General features: G+C 35.8%; 1 protein-coding gene and 1 long non-coding RNA gene across 7 annotated transcripts in view; both read left to right on the top strand.

Moving 5' to 3' along the window:
* DCUN1D4 (defective in cullin neddylation 1 domain containing 4) overlaps positions 1-26,399 on the top strand; it is a 33,737-nt gene extending 7,338 nt beyond the window's left edge. For 3 of the 6 annotated variants that reach the window (XM_042871008.1, XM_042871013.1, XM_042871012.1), the window contains exons 2-12: positions 1,847-1,917; positions 2,739-2,778; positions 8,693-8,722; positions 10,069-10,183; positions 17,674-17,765; positions 19,988-20,058; positions 21,591-21,682; positions 22,550-22,658; positions 24,582-24,686; positions 25,126-25,231; positions 25,342-26,399. In XM_042871008.1, the coding sequence (XP_042726942.1) occupies positions 1,847-1,917; positions 2,739-2,778; positions 8,693-8,722; positions 10,069-10,183; positions 17,674-17,765; positions 19,988-20,058; positions 21,591-21,682; positions 22,550-22,658; positions 24,582-24,686; positions 25,126-25,231; positions 25,342-25,397 (887 nt within the window). In that variant the 3' untranslated portion in view covers positions 25,398-26,399. The remainder of the gene's footprint in view (positions 1-1,846; positions 1,918-2,738; positions 2,779-8,692; positions 8,723-10,068; positions 10,184-17,673; positions 17,766-19,987; positions 20,059-21,590; positions 21,683-22,549; positions 22,659-24,581; positions 24,687-25,125; positions 25,232-25,341) is intronic. The other 3 variants (XM_042871009.1, XM_042871011.1, XM_042871010.1) reach the window with 3 other exon arrangements.
* On the top strand, positions 3,546-6,977 carry LOC122179836. The gene is made up of 4 exons (XR_006178843.1): positions 3,546-3,729; positions 6,009-6,067; positions 6,459-6,511; positions 6,613-6,977. It is a non-coding gene; the product is annotated as an uncharacterized LOC122179836 (long non-coding RNA).

Raw genomic sequence — 26,399 nt, 5'->3', positions numbered from 1 at the left:
ACGTCCTGGTGTGAATGCTGTGTTTTGAAGTGTCTAGGAGTGCTTTATTTCCAAGGCAGTGCCTAGTAGACTTAATCCTAGTTTCTAGAATACTTTTTTTCCTATTGTTGTTGTAGATAATATCTAAAATTACTGCCTAGTATTAATTTAGAAGAAATATTTGCTTAGTATTAGATGCTTGATGGCTCCAGATATCTCTGGTTTCTCTGAAGACCTGCATTCTCTGTAGGTCTTAAGCTATGCAACAGGGGAAACTGTAATGTTTGTGTTCTGAGGAGCTCCGTCTGGGCTGGCAGTTAGCAAAAACACCTTTCCTCATTGTAATCTTGCTCTTCTCAGAATAACTCTTCACCTGTCTTCCCCTCTGCACCCCCAGCTCCTCTCCAGTAAGAGGAGACTGTTTCTGTCTTGGTATAGATAAATATATCTGAAGTTTGAAATTCCATCTCTGGTGTATCTGACTTACAGAAATTGTGTTGCTGTGATGGGGAATGAGGGAGTATAGGGTAAGAAATAAGCAATTATTGGTGAAATGAGACTCTCCAGATAAGACAATAAATAGAACCTGTGATTCCTTGAAATATCTCTTTTAATTCAGCATGTTGAGAGAATTCTGTACTGATGTGTACAGCAAGTGTGCTCCTTCAATTTGTCATTTCCACTCTCCCAAGGATCTGCTGTTTAATGCAGATTGTTCATCCTTAGATCCTGTGTCATCTTCAGTGTGTTTTGGGAGCGTTTTCTTGAAATGAAATGTGGGAATTACATTTTTTCCTTACTTGTATCTTTTAGGAGGAACTGGAGAAAGCCACATTTGCTGGCAGAAGCACTGCAGCCATTAGCACACAGCAGTGACACCAGGCATGCAGTTACATTCTGCTTGCAGTGTTTTGCTTGCCAAATAGGATGTGTCTCTGTGTTGTCAGTGTTCTCTTCTGCCCAAGTTCCAGTGGGGCTGCCAGTTTGCTTTTGGTTTAAATGGAAGTATTTTGTAGTGGTTTGATGTCTTATACCTCTCTCAACTGCTCTGTGCCCAGCTTCTGAGACTCATGCTGGTTTGCATGCTCTCTGACTGGATCAAAATGGATCTTTTTGGTGAATTACTTCTTACCTAGTTTTATTCTGGACTTGTTTCTAGCAAAAAGAGGTGACTTAATGGAACAGAGAAGGACCAGCTTGTCTCTTTGTATCAGCTGAGGCAAACTCAAGTGTTCATTTGTGAGACAAGGAAGCAAAGTCAATATCTATGTTAGGGCTACTTTTATGAAGTGTCAGAGTTCCACATTTTGGGTTCTATTGGCTTTGGTCATAACTGCTGTATAGTGACTTGGGGCTCATTATGCAGAAGTCATGTTTCAGCTGTGTGTGTTCCAGTAATTTCGTTTTACAAGGAAATGAGTATAAAGACAAGTTCTTGTTTCATCATCTTTTAAAAAACAGTGTTTTCAGTGGTCATTTTAGAATGTTAGGTGGTAATTAAATTGCTTTTGGAGTAGGTGGCAGAGGAAGACTGAGTAACATGGAAACTATATAATGATTCCTCATCTTAAGGATGAAAGTTGTAAATGATTTAAATTTATCACATTTAATATAGTTGCATATTTAGCTATAGTTCTGTTTTGCTGGATATCATCCATGCCTTAAGAAGAATGCATATATAGGATTTCTTCTGGAGATTTGACTTAATGTTTTCCATTATGTGTTGAAAATGTTGGTGCTGAAAAAGGGGTGGCTTTTGTTTTATAGTCAGGTCATGGTTTGATTGAAGTACTAGAATTTATGAAGATCTTGATTGTTACAGCTGGAAACCGAGAAGTTTAAAACTTTTTTTTCTCCCCTCCTCTAGATTTTCAGCTGAATTCTCACCTATCAACACTGGCAAATATTCACAAGATTTACCACACTCTCAATAGGCTGGTAATGACTTGCCATTTTCTCTTGGTGGAATTGCTAGGGCTGTAGGTCAGAATGTTTTTGTGGTTGAAATCCTTTAGTGATTGCACTTCTAAGAACTATCACTGCTTGTCTGGCTGAGAGGCTGTGGGTTTTGAATCTGGGAACTGCAGTAAACAGTAAATACTGCTGAAAGGTTATACACCAGGGTTCAGAGTGGAGTTTTAGCCACGTTCAGTGCAACACTGGATTTGAAGTTTTTTCCCCAAACAAGTTTTCCTAGGTGATCAGGTGATGGCAATCCTTCTTACACTTACACCTTCCGTTTGTACATTGCAAATGTGGTGGATAAGACATTTCCTAAGGGGAAAAAAAAAAAGATAACTTGTTTCCAGGTTATCCAGCTGAGTTTTAACCGGGCTTTTTTTTTTTTTTTGGGCATGTGTGTGTTTAGCCGTAAGCAGTGCCACTGCTGTGGTGAAGGCTAAATTCAGATTTTCTAATATGGCATTTATTCATGGAGTTCTTTTAAAAAAGCACTGCAAAATTGCCCATTCAATGCATGGTTACTTCTACTCTTCAGATGTTGTTTGTTTTTTTGAGTTTAAAAAAGTGTTTAAAAATATTTTTCAAATTACTTGCAGATTATCCTTGAACTTTTTAGATACATTTGCAAGTATAGTTGTTTCGGTAAATACAAACCCAAAACAAAAAGCCTCTGCAGTTTCAGCTAAATGCTCCTTAAGTAGTGAAAATGAATATTAATACGGAATAGAGGTTAAAGGGTTACTGAACAATGGAGATTATGATCTTATTAAACTGTATTCATTCCTATTCTCTTGCAGAATCTGACGGAGGACGTTGGCCAAGACGATTGCCAGACAGGTATTTAATAAGGATGCAGTAGAAATAGACCACAACAATTTAATCTTGATTCATGAAATAAGTGTCTCTAGCATTATGGAAACTGAGATTTTAGGAAGCTGATGGAGTTTTAGGAAGCAGCTACAGAATCATGTTTTTCTTTTTTTAAAGATTTCTTCAAAATGTTTGTGCTTTTAAATTCCCCAATTGAGAAGAACTGGCAGGTTTCAGCAGTATGTTATTTTACAGTTTCTTTGCGTAAGTTCTTTAAGAAGACCTTATGACAAATTCCTCTCACTCCTTGGACTCAACCCATCAGACTAGCAGAATATCCATGTTCTTAGAGTGTTTTGACTCTTGAAGTTGCATTAGTGAGAACAGAGCAAAAGCAAGGCCTCTCATGGCTATTGTGTTGCCTGTGACCGAGTTTAAATGCTGTGCTCCAAACAACCCAACTCTTTTTTTTTTCAAGTGATTTTGTTGGATGGAACTTGTTCTTATTTCTTGTGTAGTTTTTCAGTAAATATCTAAGGGCAATTTCTTAGTTCCCAGTCTGTTTTCCGCTCTACAAAATGTCGTCGTTTTTGAGGCCATCATCTCACATGTGTGGTATTAGCTTGCTGCCAATTCTTGATTCATCTGCATTTGTGCTTTTTGTGGCTTGGTATCTTTTAACGTGTGCTACCTCCTTTTCTGCTTGTTCCTTAAAGCTGACATGTTCCTTGATTCCTTTTTTTTTTCATTTCTTTCTGTGTTTCAAGCATGAAACTTAAGGAGGAAGGAAAATAACTTGTTGGCTTCGAGCTCTGATATTAAGCAGAGCAGTTCTTCAAAACTGCCCACATCTGTCCTCTCGTGTCTCAAAGTTGTTCTTTCTCCTGAGGTGCTAGCTATGTGTGCTGATGTTACCCTGAGCGCTTAAGAGAGCGAGGAGAGCTGTCTGCTTCTCCTGGAGATTTCTGGAGCAAACTTGTAAGTCTACTACTCTCTTGGCTTAGAGCAATGAGAAAAAATACACTGGGATGGGATCTGACAGAACTTACCTGTGCCTTTTGTCACCTCCTCCATACTGATTTTGTTTTGTAGTTGCACTGTCATACCCTGCCAGAAGGCTTCTATCAAATGTTTTCTGTCAGTGGGCTTGGTGATTTCATACCTGAAGTTAGCTCACTGTATAAAAGCTCTACAGAAGAGGTTGTCAGATGCAAGTAGTTTTGGCAGACCTGTTACCATCCATTTGTTAGAACTGAAGTCCTCTTCTTTCTCCCAATGGAGACTTGGAATTTTTCCCTTTGTGACCTAGTTTCTTGAACAAAACCTGTATGCATCCTTATTTTGCACGTGAAAACGTGTTCTATAGTCTTTTCTCACTTTTGATTGCAAAACTGTTCTGAAGCATCAACTATTGGTTTTGAGGCAGTCAAGTTCTGTTACTAATCAATAAAAGTAAGTAGCTGTGCTTAAGGTGTTCAGAATTTCTCCTCTCTTGCTTAGCACTACCATCATAAAAGGTCAGTTAAGAAATCAGCCTTACCATTCCCATTATCTCCTTGGGAACATATTTAAGTATGTTGTTGATCTTAATGTACTGCTTTATTCTGACACTTGTTGTTATTGCCTACTTTGTGTTTGTTTGAATTAAGCTGTTTTAAAATCTTAAGCAATACTCATTGAATGAGTTTGGACACAAAATCCCAGTAAATAATGTTGTTTTTTTTTTTTTTGTAATAGCCGTAAAAGAGCCTTTCAAACTAGGAAAAAGTATGAAATGAGAGCTGAAAGTAGAAGTTGCTACTGGCAAATTCTTATATTCAGATTTCATTCTTGTGTTTCTTATGCTTCTGCCCTGTTTTATATCCCTTTGCACGAAAAAGTGAAGTCCCAATGTTTGCATGACTTCCAGCCTTGAGTTCAGTTGAAAAGTATACTTGGCCTTCCTCATGTGAGGACAAGTAGACGTTCAGGGGCTGTTTTGGCCATTGTGAATATAGTGCAGTCATGTCTCATGTGCCCACTTGTTGGGGGACTTGACACTTGTGAAACGTCGTACGGGAAAGTCTTACTTAAGTCTGGAAAAATCAAACCCATCTTTTCCAAATCATTTGATATCATTGAGCTTAATTTTATGTAATTTCTGTTCTCTGGTAGTAAGAAATGTCAAGACCTATTTTATTACGCAGCTTACAGAACTGCATAGATCTTGTGGGTTTATTTGAGATTCTACGTCTAGAACTCATTTGACAGTCATGTTAATAAATCTGTTGGGAGGGTTTCTTTGGGTGTTATCAGACCCATCTAGAGATTTGTTTTGTTTTGAGATGTTTTTCACACTTTGAGTCTTCTGAAGCACGTCTTATCCGTAGAGATTACTGTTATTTTTCTGACGTGTATGCTGGTTAATGTTGTTACAGTGGAGTCATGTATTAAGTCACCTTAAACAGTGACTTATATCTAAATTGAGTTGAGACTTCTAAAGCTGCTTGGAAAATGGAGATTTCAATTTTAGGTTACCCTTTATTTATAATAAACTTTTAATGCTTACTATATTCTTTCAAAGCAGGTATTTCTGAGCTATATAAATATGCCAGACACTGAAATTATTTTAGACAAATTCTATCTTTTCTAAGTATTACTGTTTTTTTTTTTTTTTTTTTTTTTTAAGTATCTGAGTATCTTAAGTATCTAAGAGCTGGAGGATGGGTTTTTCAGATTTTCTTCAGTGATTTGGGAACTATCCAGAACGTTATTCCAAAATATATCACACGTTACAATTATAGTCTCATAAAATGTGTTAGCATTGAGTGTGTTTATATATATCTGAAAAATAAGGTAGACTGTAAATGTGTCATGGGGCTTTAACTTATCAGCTGTTTCTAAGGGTCAGAATCACAGACAGTTGGATTCATTAAACTGTTTGCTCTTTTTTTCCCCCTCCTTTTTATATGTATTAACTTGGAAATTTCACTCCTGAATTTAATATTAGTCATTTTTGAACCACCTATAAATTGAGCAATAGCTCACATTAAAGTCCTACTTTGATTATTAAATTGTGACTTGTTTACTTATGCAGACTAAAATGTCTGTATGAATGCATATCCTGCTTTCTCCTGACTGTTCTAACACAAAGAGGTAATGACTTCAGGAAAAATTAAAATAAAATTAAAAAAAGGGTTTCATTGCTTTTCTTGAAGTTTGGAAGGGAATGGAGGGAAAATTACTTTGCTTCTGCCCTTTTTTTTTTGTTGCTTTAGGAAAGAAAACCCTTGTAAGACCAAAGCAGATCTGTACTGTGGAATTCAAGATAGAGGAGGTGATTTTTTTTTTTTTTTTTTTTCCCCCTTCTTTTCCAAGTTTTACAAGAAGACTGTAAATGGTTTGGTGGTTTGATGAGTACCTTAGTTTTTTTCTCATCTCATATCTGAAAAACGATGATTGTTAACAGTGTTTGTGGTGGTCTTGTTGCTTCATTGAGTGAGTTGCTTTATCTTATCCAGTTCAGCAAAGTTCACAATTTGTAATTATTTTTCTTTTGAAACATCCATCTTCTGTCAGAAGAGCAGAAGTGTTCACAGTCATTACCTAGAGAGTAGGAGAAATGATGTGTCTTTACATCTTTTCTATAGGGACACAGCTTGCAGTATTCTTTTTAATTGACCACTGTTCTTTCTTTTTTGTTTCTTCTGGTTTTGTTGTTATTCTAGGAGTGTCTCTCCCTTATGGTGCTTATCTTACATACTGTTTCATATTTCTTGGGGTGAGTTTTAGCTCTTGAGTTGATGCATCTCTGGTAACTGTTTCCTGCAAATTTGGAAGTACTGAATAGAATGTTTGGCAAACAACATTTATACTCGGCAGGCTTTTGGCTGGTGGTGGCCTATTCAGCAGCCATTTGGAGGCTCTACCTTGCAAATGCTAGCTTCAAGTGTCAAAAAAAACAGTGAGGACTAGGAGGGTTCTGCCAATCTTGAGTTGAGACCCAGGAGTAAGAAACTTTGAAGATAATCACATTCACATCAGAGAAGCTGCACTTGGTAAGTAAAGTTCCTGTCAAACTTTGCATGAAGTCAGAGAGAGCTGCATGTGCGTTTGCAGATGATCAGACCTGTGAGAAGCAAAATTAGTTGGGAAAACCCAGATATCAGTAAGGTCTGTATAGAAAAGGTTAATATTAATGCTACTTAGTGATCTATGCTGTAAAATAAGAAATTGAAAGAATTTAAATGAAGCTGCTTTTGGATAGGTTTTAACTTTAGATGAAAGTAACAGAAATATCCTGCTTTTTTAACTTTAAGAAACTACGAGAAAGTTATAACTACCCTTCAAATTCAATATACACCAATTCTAGTGACAAAAGTAAATATTTTTCAAGTAATGTTTTTGCAGTGTAGTTTTCAGTAGTTTATAGATCATTCAACAGTTAAAACATATTGAAGGTTTAGTCCAAAAGTAAGTTATTAAGACGTTTAATCTCTGAAAACAAGTAGAGTATGTTTTTCCACATTGTGTCTTTGTGTGTGGGTTGAGCATATGCATTTACTAGCCATTTACCAATTTCTGAGCTCTCTTCTCTTTCCTTTTCTGTCAGTTTGATAACTGCAACTAGATACATTCAAACCAAGAAAGGGTGTAAGTTTTTTGTATGAGTTGTTGGAGAAATTGGGGTGCGATGAATTCTGTTATCATTTTAAGACTTCAAACAGGAATTCTTGGATTAAATTTTTTGGTTTGTCTGGGGTTGCAGAGCTGATAAAATGATTTTCCCATTCTGTAACTTTTATTTGTTTTCATCTTCTGCTATGCATCTCTCTTCACAGTAGCCTTGCATATTTCTTTTCCCAGTAAAATAACAAGCATTAGCAGGAGTAAACTGGACAAATTCTAGGGGGTTTGGTATGGTAGTTTGGGTTACGTTTTACTAGAATCCAGTGTCTGTGACATCATAAATAGATTTCTAAATAGGCATACAAAAAAAAAATAGTTTTCAAAGGAATGAGGTGACTGCGGGTTGTGTTCAGGTACTCAAGTACATGCGTACCTTCCAAAATAATCTATTTGTTAGCACACGCTTTGATTTATTAAGTTTGTGTCTGAGTTTGTTTGTAGTTCTGAATCTGTTGGCTGTCATCTCAAATGTCCTTAGTTTGTGTAGGTTTTCAAATATCAGAACACTATTTAGAAACTTGATTTAAAAATCCATAAAACATCATACTTAGAGTAATTTCTGGGAATAGAATTTTGTGGTACTGTTAATTTGCAGGTATAATAAGGTGGAACTAATGCAGTCTTAAGATGAGGTTCATTAGTTTCTTTAACCTGGGTAGTAAAATACTTTGGGTGTACTGTGAAATTTTGGTGATCTCTGGCTTATCTGTTTCAACTATACTTATTTTTGAGAATATGATAATTGTTAATATCCTTTTATTATATATTCAGGGTAATGCTTTTAGAAGTACATTCTACTGTATACATATAGCTGTTATATTTTGTTATGGTAGAAGTTTGAGTACGATGCTGGATTTCTTTTTAATAACTAGTTAAATTATATTGTAAATGCACAGTACTCTTAAAGCTTTCTTATTAAAAGATAGTGCAGGTATGTGCAGGGAGGGGAGCTTAGCAAACAAAAGAGAGAAGGAGGGGGGAAAAATATAGGAAGAGGATATAAATTGGAAAGAGTATTTCTTGAACTAGAGAGAGAAATTTTCTTAACGGAAGTGAGTGTAAAGGTAAGACCAAAGAAGGCATGCTAAATTTAAAACTTTGTTAGCTGAAACCAGATTTGTTAATGTTGATAACTGGTGTGACCATATTGCCTACTGTCAGAAAAATCCTTACTTTTATATGTTTAATAGTTTCAGTGCATGTTTAAAATAAAGTACATGTAGCAAAGCCTGTGAGGCTGTAAGGTTCCTTACATGTGTTTCTCCTATAACAGGAGAGAGACTTTCAAAGATACGAAGAATAGGTAAGCATAAGATTGCCATTAGTATTTGTTGGGAATTGGGCCTCTGATTTCAGTCTGTTCCCCTGGTGTCGAATGGTAGTACAAGTTTTATTGCTTAATTCTGTGCTCTGATTTAAAATAAAAGATTTTGTGAACGTGTTAGTAAAGCAGAGCTAAACTTGGATGCTGTTGAAGCTAAGAGAAGGTAGCTCAGGCATGCTGTAGGTCTTCATATTTTCTTACAAGTTTCTTTGGCATCGCTTTGTTTCCAGAATTTTATACCTCACCTCTCCCTTCTTTTCCTTCTAAAATTTCTCTGCATAACATTTAGAGCTTTGTTAGCTCTTTGAGCTGCTCCTACACATACCTTTTTCTGGTGTCCATGTGGTCTTCAGTATATGAAAGCAAGGCAAAATTTTGCCTGACTTTTTAGCCTATTGCTTTCATGAGGCAGCAAAGATATTTAAACAACTTGCTGTACTAATATACAGAACGGTTTATGTGGGGATTGTTTTTTTCTTTTTTCCCTTCAGTTTAATTACAGGTTTGGTGAGCTGGATTAGCACACTGAAGAGTTTCCAGCACTGGCAAAAGGAGCAAGTAGGAGTGTGCAGCTGGCACCAGTTTTTTAAATTGGCCATTCTCTACTTGCAGAACTTCACTGTTAAAGAACTACCTGAGCAAAATGATACTCATTTTTTTCCTAATGGTTGTTAAGCATCTCTTTGCAAAAACAAACAAACAAACAAAAAAAAAACACTCTAAAAAAACAAACAGGAAAAAAAAAAAAAAAAACAAATAAAAAAAGCAGCCACTCAAACAACCACCTCAACAACAACAAAAAAAAGCTCCTGAAAAGAATCCCCTTTCTTCACCTCCTACAACAAATCAAAGATAAATGGAAAAAAACGCCCTCCTTTCCTTGCTATCAGTATCACAAAAAAAGTGTGGATTAAAAATAAAAAGGTTCTGTTTTCTAGAGCTGTGCTGCTCTAATCTTTGGGTTGCATCTGCATTTCAAAAAGTAATGGACAACTCTCAGAAGTTCTGATCCGAATTAATTACTAAAAAAGTCAGACTGAAAACTTAGATATGTCAGGATAGACTTAGTTCATGCCTTTTGTTAGGCTGAAGTGGCACTGGTGTAATTTTATATTTTGGCATAGTACTACTGACTTTAACTGAAATCTGGTCAGAGAAATACCATGGAAAACAGATTTTGCTCTGGAAAGGGGGCTTTTTCTAATTTATAAATCCACTAACTTCCTCCCTTCCCTTTCCTTTGTAATATGCCTATTAGTGGACACAGTTTGACTGGTCTGCAATAGTTTCATCTCTTGTACTGGTGTTTTTAATTCCCTCTGTAGGAAGTCTCCGGTCTTGCAGTTCATCAGACTGCTTTAGTAAAGTGATGCCTCCAAGGAAAAAGAGGAGACCTGCAGCAGGAGATGATTTATCTGCTAAGAAAAGTAGACATGATGGGTATGTCATCTTACCATGGGCTAAGACTGGAATATCTAAAGATGAATAGCTGATTTGATCATGTTTTTAAATACTAATCTAAATGATATTCAAATTTGATTGGTTTCTTGATGTGGAACCATTGCCTGTGATTCATGTGAACATCTAGTTTCAGTTTGCTTCTCACCTTTTTCTAGCTGTATAACAGGCTTGTAGGGAACTTACGTTCTTGTTTGCCAGTGTCATAATAGATGTACTTGCTTGTTCAAAGGCTTGTAAGAGATACAGTAATGTCTTCATATGTAAAAAAAGTGAATGTAGTTGTAGGCTATTTGCAGCCACAGTCTTACCTGAAATTCTGCTAATCTTTCCCTTTTGTGCTGGTGGTTTTATGCTGATGATGCAAGAGGAAGTTGAATATTGCTCGGGCGAGGTTAATGGTGGAGCACTGATTGAGGCAGTGCTGTTCCCTCTGAGCAATGGAAGTGCATGCGGGTTATAACTGTGGAGGATCATTGTGCTCTTTTGGCACAGGTGCTGCATCGCTGACTGTTCTGGAAATGCTAGATTTTCTGTGAATGTTCAGTCAGCCTCAGTCCTTCAGCATCCTCTGAGTGTGCTCCTTTTGTGCTATTACTTATGTGAAATAAGATCATAACTTGTGGGAGACTGTGCACTCCTGCACGGTAGGTGCCATCACATGCTAGGGAGAGGGCTATAACATACTTACACAGTATTTTGGTGTTGGAAAGTGTTGTGTACTACCAGAATATTTGGCTGCATCTGCCAATAGAACGCGAGCTTTATTACATTCATGTGTTACAGGTGACTCAGAAAACTCAAGCTTCTGTAACATGCACCTTCAGAAAGGTGAAAAGATGCTTTTCCCCTGTCAACCTGAAATGAGGCTGCATACTTTCCTTTTTATTCACTAGCGTGAGTAATAAAAATGCTAGCAGCCAAATTAAGACTCTAGTTATGCCTCTATAACTCCATTGTGCTCAATAGGGTTGCACAACTGTAGCTGCCCTGGAATTTATTAAGTGATCTGCTGAGGCAGAAGAAAGATTTAAAACTCCCTTTCATTGCTTTGAATATGTAAAACTAGCAAGAGCAGAAAAACACTACATGTTCTTAATATTTTTTGCTGGTTTTTGAGAAATATTAGAAGTAAGAATAGAATTAAATGTTTCTAGAATCTAAGTAGAGATGTTTACAAAATTTAAATAACCTCCATTTGGCGAGACCCTGACAGCAAAACAAAACAATTTAACACCCCTAGGAAGATTGTCTGTAGTAGAAGATACTGATCTGTGTAATTCATATAAGAAAATGATGAAAAGCTGATTTCCTACTCTGTTAGTAGTTCACGTAATCACTAAGAGCTTTTTGAAAGTGTAATTCGAATGCTTTTTCCGTCTGCCTTTCAGTTTGTACCTAATGGATCTAGTCTTCATTCTACTGCCATCTAAAGTTTACTTCAGGGGAAAACCTCTGCCTGCTTTTAGAAGCGCAGGTGAAACCAGATTCTGTCAGCTGTGGGCCAGAGGGGAATATCCTTCTCTGATGTGGTTCCAATTTTTGTTTTCCTTCTTAACTTCTAAGGTTTTCGGGCTTCCTCAGCTTCCCTTTGTTTCCTTTCTCTTGCTTTGATCTTCAAGAAAATAGCTTGTGTTTCACCAGACCTGGCAATATGAATTAATTTCCTGAATGTTCAGCTCTATTTTATTTTTGAGTATTTTCTTTTGAGTATTTCTTCAAATCTGGCTTAATGTTTTTTGAGCAAGTCATTTCTTCTCTGCTTTTTGGATAGGGATAGAGCTCCTGTTTTTTTTTCTGGGGGGCCCCCCCCCCCCAAGTTTGGACATTTCAGTGTGTTAGACAGAAACCAATATGAAATTAGGAATTTCTGCAGCAGTGTGCTCTTGTGAGCCTTGTTATCTCTAAAGCTATTGCTTCTGACGCTGTGTGAATGCTTTATATGATAAAAATTGTGCAGGTAGTTTAATGCCAGTGTATATAGATTAAGGGGCTTCTAGGTCTGCTTCTTTACCATTGCTCTCTTTTTAGATGCAGACTTGCTTGAAACTTCATACTGATAACTCAGGGTAAGCTTTCAGGGGACATCAGCCTATGTGGAATCTGTACTGTTAAGTGAAAAAAGGTAGTCAGGGTCTTCCTGAATGTCTACTTTTCATGAAAAACAAAATGTATTATCTACAGGAGAAATGATATTTCCTATCAGAGAGAGGATTTGTTGCTTGAAATGTTTTTGGAATTATCTATGTTTTGTATGTTGTAATGTTAACAAATTCAGTAATTGCTCATCTCCCATTTGCTTTCAGTGTGAAAATGTTGGATGGTACTCTAAAGATTACCAATGGATTGTCATTGTTAAGGGTGTCAGCAAAGCAAGAACCAAATGTTGATAACTTCCCCTGATTTTTCTACACACACACAAGCATACATATATAATCCTTACATGAATAGTTTAATTGGATGATCTTTTCAATCTTCACTTTTTGTGTTTCTGTATTTCCTTCAGTTATAGGAGTACTAATAGGAATACTTTCGAGATGCATATTCTTTGCAGAAAGCTTATTGCAGCAGGGCTCTGTACTGAAAAAAGATTTTGAAAGGCTCTTATCTTCATTAACTCTAAACAAATGTTGTACCAGGGAACTCATAATAGCTTTCACTTTTAGTTTCATTTCTATTTTCACTTTTTTAGGGATACACCCTCATTTTGGAATAACCAGTAGAATGATGATGATGCCTTTTGAAGAAAAGCATTTATAGAAACAAATCTAGATGTTATTGTGGTTATTTGGAGAACTGATTTCATGTGTAGACTAACTATGGAAAACAAAGATTCTTTCTTTCTTTAGCATCCCATCCTTACACAATAAGAGCTTGAATTCTGTTAGTTATTATTCAAAATTTCACCTTGAAACATGAATGTGATATTTTAGTGGGAGGAATTGTTTTTTTTGCTGGAAGATGAACAGTGAAAATAATTCAGTGTGTTCATCTCTAGATTGCAGTAAGATTTATCCCATTTTAGAGAATTGTATTGGAAAGTAGACCTTTCAGTGCACACCTATCAGAACATAATGACTTGAAGGCATTTTATTTCCTTCTCTGTTTGGCAGTCTTGACCATATTGGACTTTGAATTCTCACACTCCAGAGTATTCTCAATTTGGATTTAAAAATGTGTGTTCTGCATGCTGCTCTTTCATCATAATGTTAAGGGTCTTACAGAGGGTTAAATGTTTCATGTAAAGATGGTTGCTAGGTAAGAGTTTAGTCCCTGCTGTCTATCTGCATATCTGTTACGCAGTCTCTAAGCAAAGAATGTCTGCTCCATAGGAAAAAACAGAGATATGTAACATAATGTCTTCTTTCTCATAGTCTCATTTAAAAATATTTCTACTCTTTTCTCCAGAATCATGCTGAGGGAAAAAACGTATAATGTATAAGTAATATATAATAATGTAATGTATATTTGGACCTTAGACTGTTGAAAACTGGGGAAATACACCTGCTTCCCTGAAAGCTGTGTGTGGACCACATAAGGAAATGATGATATGAAAAGCAGATTTATTACTTGAGTTGCAAGCTCTATACTCTGTAGTGAAAAAAACTTAAATTTTTAAAACACAGTCAGTGCTGTACTACTAATGTGGAAAAGTAAGACAGGAGGGTATAACCCTGGAAGTTTTCAAAATCAGTAGTGTTGATAGGCTTCTTTATTCTACTGCAGGCAGGCAGCTTGTGTTGCCAATTATCATAGGTGTCTAGACTTTATTCCTTGAAGTAGAGCTTTTCAAATAGGCATGGGTCTAATTTTCTCTGTTTCTGTACCTTTTAATTGAGCTGGACTTAATAGTTGTGCAGAAACTAGATGTGTGACTGTCAGGGTATATGCTCTTATATGATCCCTTAAGTGAATTTTGTTAAATTTAAAATGTTAGTTTAAGTTTTAAGAGATAACTGTGAACCTTTTATTTAGGGAGGAATATGGCACATTGATAGGAAAGAATTATCTGTCAAGTGAATTTATCCTGAGTGTTGCTCTGGACAGTCTTTGTCACACCTTGTTAATAGTAGAACTTTTTTTTTTAAATGTGGTTTACTACGTTACATATGAGGCAATTGCTAAAATTGGAAGTCTGAGTGAATATGTGTGTGTTCTTTTGCTTCTGATGTGTGCCTGAAATTGTATAGGTTTCTCTTATGGACCATCAGTGCATAAGCAAATTGCTAATCTGTGATGTAGTTGGTGTAGTTGTTGTATATCTGTTCTAAGGTACTGATGCTTGGCATTGTGAGAAAACTGTGAGCCATCGAGAACTTGAGTAAACCAAAGTTCTGTTTGGTAGATGTTTGGTTCTCAATGAGTTCTCAGGCATCCAACCTGTGCGCTCTGGCAGTTTGTATTCATTTGTGTAGCAATGGGCACCATTCTTAGCACAAAACACATCGTCTTATAGTGTGTGCAGAGAAATTCTGAAGACAGAATAAATATTCTGTTATCCAAAGTCAGTGCCAGACTTTTCTGGTGGTTTGTGGTTTTCCTCTGTGCACGTAAATCTATATTGATGTTAGTTCAGAGAGCACAGTCTCTGGAACCACCCTTACCCAGTGCTACCAGGTTGAGCTTGCAGTGACATTGAACAGAACTGTCCTGGGCTGTGATCTCAGATACTTACCCAGTTACTTGTTTGTAACTTGCTCTCATCTCACTTCCCAATGCACTCTAGGGATTAGGATTCTCTAATAGAAATAGCTGGTTTGTCTAGACTTGAAGGAGAAACCCATTTGCTATTTACAGTAGGTGGTGTGAGGATGAGCTTCGTTTCTATATGTGAGAGCTAACTAATATCAGGTTTGCTTTGGTGTGCTTGCTTCTGTCATTTTCCTTCTCAAATGATCCATGTCTTATAAAATATATGCTGTGTTGTTACTTCCCTTAGACTGAGAGAATGACGTGGAATTCATACAGCCACCTTTGTTGCATGGTTGTAGTTTACAGCAGAGATGAGAGCAGCCCAAGATGATATCCTTTCTAATTTTTGAATTTTATGAAGTAGTTTATTAGCATCATAGCTTGAGACATCTGATCAGTTCTGGGTTCTGAGAAGTTAGACTCCACTGGCCAGGTATGGAGTTATCTGGTCACATGTTGGACATGTGAACTTACTATTGTCATTGTTTCCTTCAGTTCCTAAAGAGTGACTTTAGCTTTAAACACAGCAAATCCACGTCAGTCCTATGAAAACTTGCTAAATGTAGATACAGTGAATGGATAAAAAGAGGTATTTTGTTATGTTTCGATTTTCTGTTCCTCTTACTCTGCCTGTCATCACTGGTATCTTGGTTCAGGCTACAGTATTTAATTCTGCCAATTGAAAAAGCAGGAATTCTTTTTCTGTAATACTCAGATGATCAAGAGCTCTGTCAATGTATATGTTTCTTGAGGGATCCTTCCCAGACCCACTGTTCACTTACTGATAGCCACTGTGTAGACAAGTTAAATGAGGAATCAGGAGAGGCACTTTCTTATCAGCCCCAGTCTTGCAATGAGTATAATTCTATCTTAGGGAGCTACACTAGCTTTCCATGTTTAAACTCCTGCTGCTATCAATTTTCAAGTTTATATTCCAGTTAGAGTTTTGTCATATTTGCATCAAAAATAAGGGGATATTGAATAATTAAACTTTTGTCAATGTAGCAGAATGCCTTTCTTTGTCTCTATGCTTTCTTCTTCTGCTTCCTCTGAATTCAGAATATCCTGAAACATGTTGGATGAGTCATTCCTAATCATAGTTAATTCTGCAACTATGAGAATGCTTTTTTTTTCAGACTGCTTCCAAAAAAAAAAAAAAAAGAAAAGAAAAGTAGGTGGGGAGAGTTCAAGGTAGGAGGTGGAGAGCTCCAGCTTTGTCTTTATCTGACCTAATACCTTCTGGCTTGGTTGATTCCTTATTGGGCAGCAAAGTCATCCTGTTCTTTTGCAACTGCAATAAAGGTTATGCATATTATGTAATTCAACTAGGAAAAAGTGTTTCCAAAATCAAATAAAGAGTAAACTGAGTCTTGAGTATATCAATATGTGTTTTTGAGATGCATGGCTCATTTGTCTGCTGAGTTTTTGTTTCTTGAAGGTCAGCATGTTTTAGTGCAATGTAGATTTTTCCTTCAATCTTGAAATTTCTAAAGATCTTCCTTTATATTTTTCTTCTAATTAGTAGGTTATAATTTTCTTGTGACCATTATTACTTTTCTAATAGTTGCTTTAAAAAAAAAATGATGACAATAAACATAAAATAGTTCTTTGTGCTACTGTCAGTGCAATATGTACCTTTTACTGGATAGAAACATACAGCTGGGTGGAAAATGCTGCTAGCAGAAAATGATTGTACTTCAATTGTATAAGTAGAGAGATCTTTTACGTGTCTGGCTGGAAAGACAAAATGGTGATGAAATCAAATCCATTTAATTTCACGAAGTTGTTTCAGAATGATCATGAAACCAGTTAGCAGCTTGGTTGTCTGCCCAAGCAAGGTTTGATACTTTGAGAGGAAAGGCTGCATGTTTGGAGCACTTACAGAACTGTTCATGGCTTGCTTCTCTCATCTTTGCTCCTCAGCTCTTTTCCATCTTTTAGCCTAAACTATTGTAGAGTGATGGAAATGGATCAGACTGTGCAGCATTGAACAACTACTTGCATTGCTGAGTCTGTCTCTTTAACAATCTCCCACAAAGTGGTGTTTTCTGATCCAGAAAAGCTTAAAGAGGATCGAGTAATTTCTGTCACACATTGTGTATGTTTTATATGATTCAGATACTCAATTCAGGAGGCTGGTGTTTCAGTGTTATTTCTTGAAAGCAGTTAAAATTCTTTAGGTTTGTCTGAGGGGTACATTACCTTGTCGGTCATCTCTGTGAGGAAGGAAGCACTACTGATTTAAATTTTCAGATAACTGTTGATACAACCTATGATGAATGGGGTTCTTTGAGTTACTGTCAGTGGGGACCTGTGACCTCCTCTCTCTGTTGTTTGATTTTTTTGTTTTTTTTTTATTTTGTTTTATCTTGTTACCAACTTACTGCCTGTAGAGTAATGTTACTATGGGTTATGCCTGTTTTGCTCTTTATGCCTTTTCTAGAATTTTTGAAGAGGCAAAAAGAGTGTTCAGTTCTCCATAGTTAATAAATAATGCATGAAGTCTGCATACACCTACAGGTAGGACTACAGTTAACAATAACACGGAGTTACTGTGGGTTTAGACCCACAACCAAATTGCAGCCTGTCAGTTGAATATGGTAGCTAGTAGTATGCACAAGTCTTCCTTGGACTTGCATATATTGCATATATGATATTCGGGGTTGAATCTGGACCGGGCTATTTTTGTGGTTAGGATGGTTCATGCTTACAATGGCTGTTGACTAAACTGTTGCTTTTTAAACTTTGCAGTACTAATTTTTTTTTTTTTTTTTTTTAAGAATGTATAGAAAATATGATTCAACTAGAATAAAAGCAGAAGAGGAAGTCTTTTCGAGTAAAAGATGCTTAGAATGGTTCTATGAATATGCAGGTAAGTGTGAAATGCAAGTTTCCTCTCAATAAAATTTAACCTATAAACTTAACTGCATTAAGTGAGCTGGATGAATGAGCATACTTAACTATTCTAATCTATATTTAAAATTGTACTTCTGTACAAAATGTTGCCTCTCTGTCTCTATAAGTTACTCCACCTGCCGTGTTAACGCTGAATAGTGCAAAAACTTCCTAGGGAAGGTACGTTTGTAATGTAAAAATAACCAGACTAAATAAAAAGGTAGCAGAGGTAGTAATATTAACTGTTGCTGCTAAACCTGGTGGTTCTGGTTTCTAGCATAGAGACAAATAAACACAAGTGTCCTGTAACAGTCTTTGAATAGTTTTCCATTAGAAGGTACAAAGAGGGTCAACTGAATTACTTATTATTGCTTTAATGTATGAGAACTTCCTTCAGGTAGGGTTATTGATTATGATCAATGGTCACAACAGCTCATCCATTAACAGTGAGTGAAGTCATCGGTCATGATTTGTTTTCATTGTTTTTACACGTGCTTTTCTGACGGGGAGAACTTCAAGTATGGGGGAAAAAAAAATCTCATGACTGTAAAGAAGACCAAAAGGAAATGAAATAGGTGTTTGACAAAGGATACAAGGTCATCTTACAGTTTTCTGCTGTTGTTTTGGATAACATTGCTCACAGTTTGTTGTTTTTTGTCTTTCCTCATGTGTAATGAAGAATGACTTAATTTGACGTAATAAATCATTTTTCTTCTAATAAAGTTAAGTAGTTTGAGATCTCATATGTCTGTGGCAGTCTGTGAAAGGAGATTCAATTTCAAGCCAAACCTTACCTGTTAGATTCTGCAACTTTCTGATCATCTTGATTTATTTATTTTTTTTACTCTAGCAACAGGAATAACTCATTTTTATCACGACTTTGGTGAAGAGAAGGGATGAAAGGAAGGATGTGTATGAAAGATCTTTTGATTTTTTCCATTGCCTGCATGCACCAAGCTGTAACAGAAAAGTGGAGAGTATGATCTTGTTTATTGTACTGAATAACATTGTAAAAAATGAAAGTTTTTTTTTTTAGTTATAATCTCTTCTGTGCTCTCTTCTTAAAGTCTTCTCCTTTACATCTGCAGACAGCACTGGATTTGTTGTTTTTTTTCTCTAGTGTGTCTTTATTACAGAATTAATTTTATTTTGAAGGAGTTTGATTACGGTCAGAAGTGTGAATGGGAGGATGTCATAGGAAGATGGGAAAATATTTAATAAAACCTTGTTATTTCTAGAATAGTAGGTGGCCTCATAGTAAAACTTAGAATTATTTTCCTTTTCATACCTCTTTCTTGTACTGTTTGTATTGAATAGAAGTACGGGTGTCAACCTCTAATGCTTTTCTTCCCAAAGTAAGCCCTTCTTAATGTGAATGAAATAATTCTAAAAAAATAATCCAAATATGTAGTATATTAAAACAAAAAAAAAGCAGTACAATTATGCCTACAACTTTTTTCAATGTAATGTAGATGCTACAAACATCTAAAAAAATAGAGTATTTTAATGACATCTGTTTTTGAACCTTTTTTCATTTTAAGTCAGCAAAGATATAGCTATGTGTAATTCATACTTTCATTTCCCCCTGCAGTAACTAAAATTCACGTAATGTGCAGCTGTAGTATTACTGCCATATAGATAAATAGGAACATGACATTTCAGAGTCTTTTTGGTAGATAACATTTTATAGAGTTAGTGTGTGAATGAAACAGTGGAGTAAGATTCTGGGAATGAGTCTCTTGTGTCATAGATATCTAGATACCGTAATCTTACGTGATACAATGCTGTGATAACAGTAGAGATTCAAGCTAAGAAATGAGTTTCAGTAATCATTTCAGTAATCATTGTTCACTCATTTAACCATGCTGATGTTACCTGGATGTTCTGCTAGTCTGTATTGTTAAAGATCTTATTCATGTACTGCTCTAAGATTGTCTTGGTAACTGGGTGGAATAAAAGATGTTAGCAAGTGTGAAAATTTGTTCTATAGTTTTTCTGTCTTTGTTTCCAGAGGTGAGATAAAGATACATGTGTATCCACGTCTGATTGTAAGTGGGGAAATACTTATTGCATGCCAAATAAACCTACCTAGAGTTTATGAAAGTTCAGATTGTGATCACTGTGATTAAATTTCTCTTATGCTCTAAAGATCACTCCATTATAATTCTCAGAGATATGTAAAGTGCATTTTCTTTGCAGGCACTGATGACATTGTAGGGCCGGAAGGTATGGAGAAATTTTGTGAGGACATTGGAGTTGAACCAGAAAACGTAAGTTTGAAGTCCATTCAGAAGGTGCATAGTGTGTTATGATGTTGATGAACCTAACTTCTCCTGTTTTCCATCAAGAATAAAAGAAATTAAAATAGAATTTTTGGGAGAGAAAGAAATATGAACCAGAGATGTTTAAGCGCACATTTGGAACCAACTTGCCTTTGTTCTGAAACTAGAATTGTTAAGTTGACTAAAAGCTCAGTTTGCCTTTGCCACACCTTCCCCCCCATTTTTTCCCTCACTCCTCCTACCAAAAGAAAGAAATAAAAGTTTAGGAAGAGACTGCACTGGAGATTTGACACAACTACCAGCTAATGTTTTCTATGGGAGAAAGGTGGTTTGAATATTGTGAGCAGTATTAGCAATCCCATTATGCTGTTTCAAAACCCAAGTAAGGTGAAATTTTATTTTTATGTTTATATATACATGAAGGAGAGAGGGAATTTTAGGAAACAAATAGCTATACCTTTTGCAGCTTTTTTTCTGGTGTCTAATATATACTTTTAAAAACATATGTGCAAGTCCCATCTTTTGCAAGATTTGTAAATCATCTCTCATTGGTTAAAATGAGATTTAAGTTGAATGTTTTGCTGGTAATATAAGATGAAATTTGCTACCGTTGGAATTTATTAGTGTGGTAAACCCTTGAGATTGATAGACACATTTCAGTTACATAAGTAGATATCCTGACTTTGTATTAGCAGTATAGAGCTGCACTAGTATTAGCCAGAGTTGCAAATTGAAATTGCTTGATTACACTTTTTTTTCCTAGTCTGCAGGAATAGTTGCCTGCCACTTTTTCCATGCATATGTCTTAAGTATCCTGAATATGACAGTAATCTTCCAATATCACTTTTCCAAATTTATTGCTTCTTCATTGCTTCTGTGTTCTATGTGAGATATTAAAAGGATTCAGTTTCCTTTGGGGCAAAATTGCTTCAATTATGAATCAGCCTGTGGATTGATATGTGCTAATGTTAGTTCATTCAGTGTGTTTAACATCTACTTGAATTATACCTCAGTTCAGACTTGCAGAATAAGGTGGAGTTGACAGTACCTTGTGGTAGCTGGATTCATGTGGGATCAGTATCACCTTTAAAACAACTGGATTTCATAAAGCTTATGGATTGCAATGGATGCTCACCTAGATGAATTTAACAAACTTAACTTGTCTCAAGTTAGTGCTTAGATTTAATAAATTTGGGAAACATTTTCTGTAGCCTGTGCTGGCTCATCTTCCTCATGGTTGCAATGCACACTAGCTTACTACTGTGACATTCTGTGCATGCTCCCTTGAAGTAATGTGACTAACCTAACTGACTTTCTATCTTCGTGCTGGAATCTATGGTTTGAATCATATGCAGGTTTGTTGTATTCAGATTTAACTTTTAAATAGCTGCTCAATAGCAAAGTTCTGAATGTTTTGTTTATTTGAGTAAAGTACTTGTAGCCTACTAAACAGCAACTGAAAAATATGCACATAGTTTTGTTGATTCTCTTCAGCTTTCCTATTTTTTCCTCTGAAATAGGTAGTAATGCTTGTATTAGCATGGAAGTTGGATGCACAAAACATGGGCTACTTTACATTACAAGAATGGTTAAAAGGAATGACATCATTACAGTAAGTGCTTTGAAGAAACTCTTTCTAATAGTAAATACAGGTTGTTGTAGAAAAAATGCACTTTGATGTTTTAATCATAAAACAGAGTGCTCTACTTTAGAGCAGAAGCAGTGTCACTTTGTCACTGCTTCTGGTGATATGGCTCATTCAAAGATAACTTGAAACCTGGCTGCTGCTTGCTTGACATACTTTTAAAATGTCTGCAGCCTCAAGAAAACAGAAATACAATGGGGGACATTTGCAGGGAGATCTGTCTTTGTCACTGGGTAGGACCTATTTCTTTCTGAGCTTTACTGTCATTGTATGAGTGTTAGATATTGGTATGTTGTTAGAGCATATTCAGTTTAAAATAAATGCTAAACATTGCAAACGTTTTTTGTGACTGCATTTTTGTGTTCTTTCTAGGAGTTGCGTTCTCCAGTTGCGGTCTTATGGCATAATTAACATAGAAGTAGTTGAATAACTACGTTTCATAGAGCTGGGGGGAAAGAACTATGTTTTGGCTTATCTTTACAGATCACCACAACTTTAGGAAGTTCTATAGCTTTGCTGAAGCTATGGAAGTATTGTTTCCCTTCTGTGGTTTGTTGGTTGGTTTCCTTTTGTAGGCGAATTTGTGGTTTAATCTCATGGGAAGTGCATTTTCTACAGCTTCAAACAATTTTTTATGACAGTACAAGCATAAGACTTTACTAGTTTATCTAAGTGTTTTGTCCTGTGGGTTAAATCAAGGCATCTTAAGCAGGCAAACTTATGCCTTCGTATTTTATGCAGTGTTGGGGATATATGTTAAGATTATTTTTCTAAGAACATCAGACATCTGTGTAAGAATGTAGACTATGAATTCATTCTTTGCTTTTCTTTCAGATGTGATACTACAGAAAAATTGAGAAATTCTCTGGATTGCTTGAGATCTTTATTAAATGAGCCTACCAATTTTAAACTTATTTATAGATATGCATTTGACTTTGCACGGGTAAGTACTGGAGAATGCTAATGTATAAAACTAAACTTTATTTGATAGGTAATGCTTAAGAGTAAATATGTTTCTCTGAAGATATCAATCAAGATTCTCTCTAACAAATGTTTGTGTTATAATCACTTTTTTTTTTTTTCTTACTGTTTGAGTTTTCTATGCATAAACATTTAAAACAGCAAGGCATTTCAGCCTTTTCTGCCAGTGGTAAAAATAATAAATATGTTGAGAGGTGATTATAATATAACTATTGGTTTTAAAAAGTCTTGGAAGATCATCAGTTATGTTCTTAACATTTATGAAGCAACATGAAACAATGTCCTGATATCAGCAGAGCAGAGTAAAAGCAAGCAAAATGTGTGAGCTGCGGTAAGTGTTCATTAAGTGAAGGAGAAGTGGAAATAGAAAAAAAAGGAAAAAAGCAAGTTCTGCAAAGACAGTTGTTCACTGTCTTCCACAGGTAGACCTAGACAGATGAATAACTTCCTTAAATCTGCTCTCTCGCTTTTGTTGCTGAGCATGATGCTGTAAGGCATGGAGGATCTCTGGTTGATTTGGGTCATCTGCCTGGTTGCATCTGCCTGCCCAAGCTCTTGCTCATCTTCTGTCTATTCACTGGGTGGGCAGAGGGAGAAACAGCAAAGGACTTGATGTTATGCAAACACAGTTTAGCAGTGGATAAAACATTGCTGTATTATCAACTTTATTTTGGTCGATGACACAGAACACATCACCAGACAAGTTGCTGTGGAGAAAATTAATTCTGTCCCAGCCAGAACCAAGTACGTTGTGTGAAGGCTTATTCTGGTAATTCTGCTGAAAATAAAATACAGAGGTTAGAAGTACTTAACATCGCCAAGGAAGTTCAAGATACTGGTGAAATATATTGAATTGATTAAAAAAAAAAAAAAAAGTTTTACTAATAGCAAATCTGTGCCAGCTGGTGACCTATCAAAAATAAATGACAGGCCATCAAATCACTTCTGAAGAGGTCAGTGGATGGTTTTCAAGAGGTGCAAATGGATCTGGCAAACAGTGCTCTCAAGAAAGGTTTCTAACACAGTCAAGATGTTCTGACATCTTTTGAAAAAAAAAACAAAAAACCACAAAACTGTAGATTTGCAAGTTGATAAGATTGCAACTTGCAAATCATATCAGCAGAACTTCTGAGATGTACCAAAGTCATGTTTTCAAGTTACTAAAACTTTCCTACTAGTCAGGTAGATACAGGTAGATTTCCTTCTAGTCTGCTAGATACAGATGGTGATGTTTTTTCTTTAAAAGACAAAATAACACACAAGCAAGAACAGACAACAAGAAATTAAATCCTGGCCCTGCAAGCCTGAATGTAACTGCTGCTAAATTGGCATAAAGCTGGAACAGTTTTGAGAGAAGTCTCCATTTGCTATGTTACAGTATCATGTTACCTGTGCTTGTTTGAGAATTCATTTAATCTGAATTTAATGTGATCAGTAGAATAACAGAACAAGGAACCTCTTCTGATCACTTTCACATAGTTGTTGTTAACTGATAGCTGCTTAGTTACCTTCTGACAGGTCGTGTCGTGTTCATGTTGTAAGAAAACCTCAGGAAATATGTGCAGTGATGCTGCTTTAGGACTCCTATGGCTGTGCAGATGCATGCATACAAACATGGGTATGGCTGTTGTTTTTCTAGAAAGTTAGGAGGTCACAAACAGAAATACATGCCTCTTCAGTAAGACTTTCTCAAATAACTGTCACTGCTATGGAAGGCATCCTCCTCAGTGAGCTGTGAGGAATGTTGGGTTTTAATTAAAAAAAAAAAAAAAAAAAAAAAAACACATTTTTTTTTTTGTTAAAAAAAATTTTTTTTTTTTTTTTTTTTTTTTTTTTTTTTTTTTTTTTTTTTTTCCCCTTTTGGCTTTTTTTCCATTTCATGCAGGAAAAGGACCAGCGCAGCCTAGACATAAATACTGCCAAATGTATGTTAGGCCTTCTTTTAGGAAAAACATGGTCTCTTTTTCCAGTATTTCATCAGTTTCTAGAGGTAAGGATGTTGAAGCAGACTTTGTCTGTCTTGTCTGGCGCTATTTGACTTAGATATGGAATGAATAGATTTTTTTTCTGAATTAAATTATACTAACACTCCCAAAATGGCATTTGTGACTGGTTATAATTTCTTTCTTTTTGTTTTTCAAATCCCTATTCTGTTGATCTTTATTTGGTGCAAGACAGCGTATAAAATCTCTTTGATTACTTCTTGACTTCTGTTCTTTTTTGATGCATTTGTCCACTAAATGGTAGCTTAAAGTGAAACATACATTATTCAATACTAATTTGATGGTTTAGTGGCTTTTTAAATCCTATTTAATTTTAGATGAGATGCAAATAATGATAATTCATTCCAAGGCTTAAATTTCCTGCACGAAAATTGAATTTGAAGGAGTTGAAGATGCGTTTCAGTAACTTCTGTTTCTTCCCTCAAGCAGCAATCAAAATACAAAGTTATCAATAAGGACCAATGGTGTAACGTTCTTGAATTCAGCAGAACAATCAACCTTGACCTCAGTAATTACGATGAAGATGGAGCCTGTAAGTACTACCATATGTTGGTGTTTTAAAATAATTTATTTCTCTGAGCTTAGTTATTTGGTGCTCTTTTATGAAATTTTGTAAAATGCAGTTATTTGATCTCTCTACAGGGCCAGTATTGTTGGATGAGTTTGTGGAATGGTATAAAGGAAAACAAATGACGTAGGAGTTCAACTATGCACAGCCACTCAAGAGTCACTGTTACCACAGTTATGTCAACCATTAGCCATAAACTGCTATTTGTATCAAAGTGCATGCTGCTTTTCTTGCACTGCGTTCCTTTTGCAGGGAGCTTTTGGTGTTTGCCATTTAACAAGCTAGCTATGCTTGCTGTGTAGCATTGTTCTCTTTGAAGGCTGCTTTGCATTTTGTATTTACGCTACAAATTGGTGGACTTGCCAGCGTCTTCACTGTGATTATGTGTATATTGCTGTCGAAATTTTGTATATGTGTATAAAAAAAAAAAAGCTTCAACTAGGGATTATTTCTGCAGAAATGTATTGTTAAAATAATTTTGTGGCATATTTCTAGTCATCACTTACATGTTTGTTGAAACTTTAGTTATTTTGCTTTTCTTTTGGTCTCAAATGTAGCATTTCAGAAAATGGACAGACTGCTTGGACATAGTTACGATGAAGAACTATTGTCAATTTTAATGTTACTATTTGAGATGCCAATTTCTGAGGGGAGAAGACATGCAGTGACTTTCTTAACGGAAATTCGCCAAACTTGACCTATTGCTTAATAGGAATGAAGCATTGATGTCTTAAAAACAACAACAAAAATCATATATAAATATTAAATCACTGTAGTAGTTGTACATGCCACAGTTTATTTCCATTTGAAGAAAAAGTACTGACTTTTTAATGTTAAAACTGCAGTAGTCGTTACAGGTACAATTGAACAAATTAAAGTACCTTTTAAAAAATGGGTTTTAGACTTTTGTAAATTGCCTTTGGCATACTCCTTTTAATTTTTGTTGTACCAAGAGTGTTTGGATTTTGTTGCAATATAGTGAAAGTTCTCGCTAAAAATAGTGGTCTGGGGAATAAAATCTGCTCACCTCTAGCAAATAGGTAATAGAGATTTCTCTTTTCTGATTTGTAACGTTGGTCTTTCACATGGTCTCTAACTTTATGTTTCTGAGTAATTAAACGTATCGTCAAAA

Source organism: Lagopus leucura, unplaced genomic scaffold (genome assembly GCF_019238085.1).
Source record: "Lagopus leucura isolate 7727_CA_CO unplaced genomic scaffold, USGS_WTPT01 Super-Scaffold_100004, whole genome shotgun sequence".
Classification (NCBI taxonomy): Eukaryota; Metazoa; Chordata; class Aves; order Galliformes; family Phasianidae; genus Lagopus; species Lagopus leucura.
This window is presented reverse-complemented; position numbering and strand designations above follow the sequence as displayed.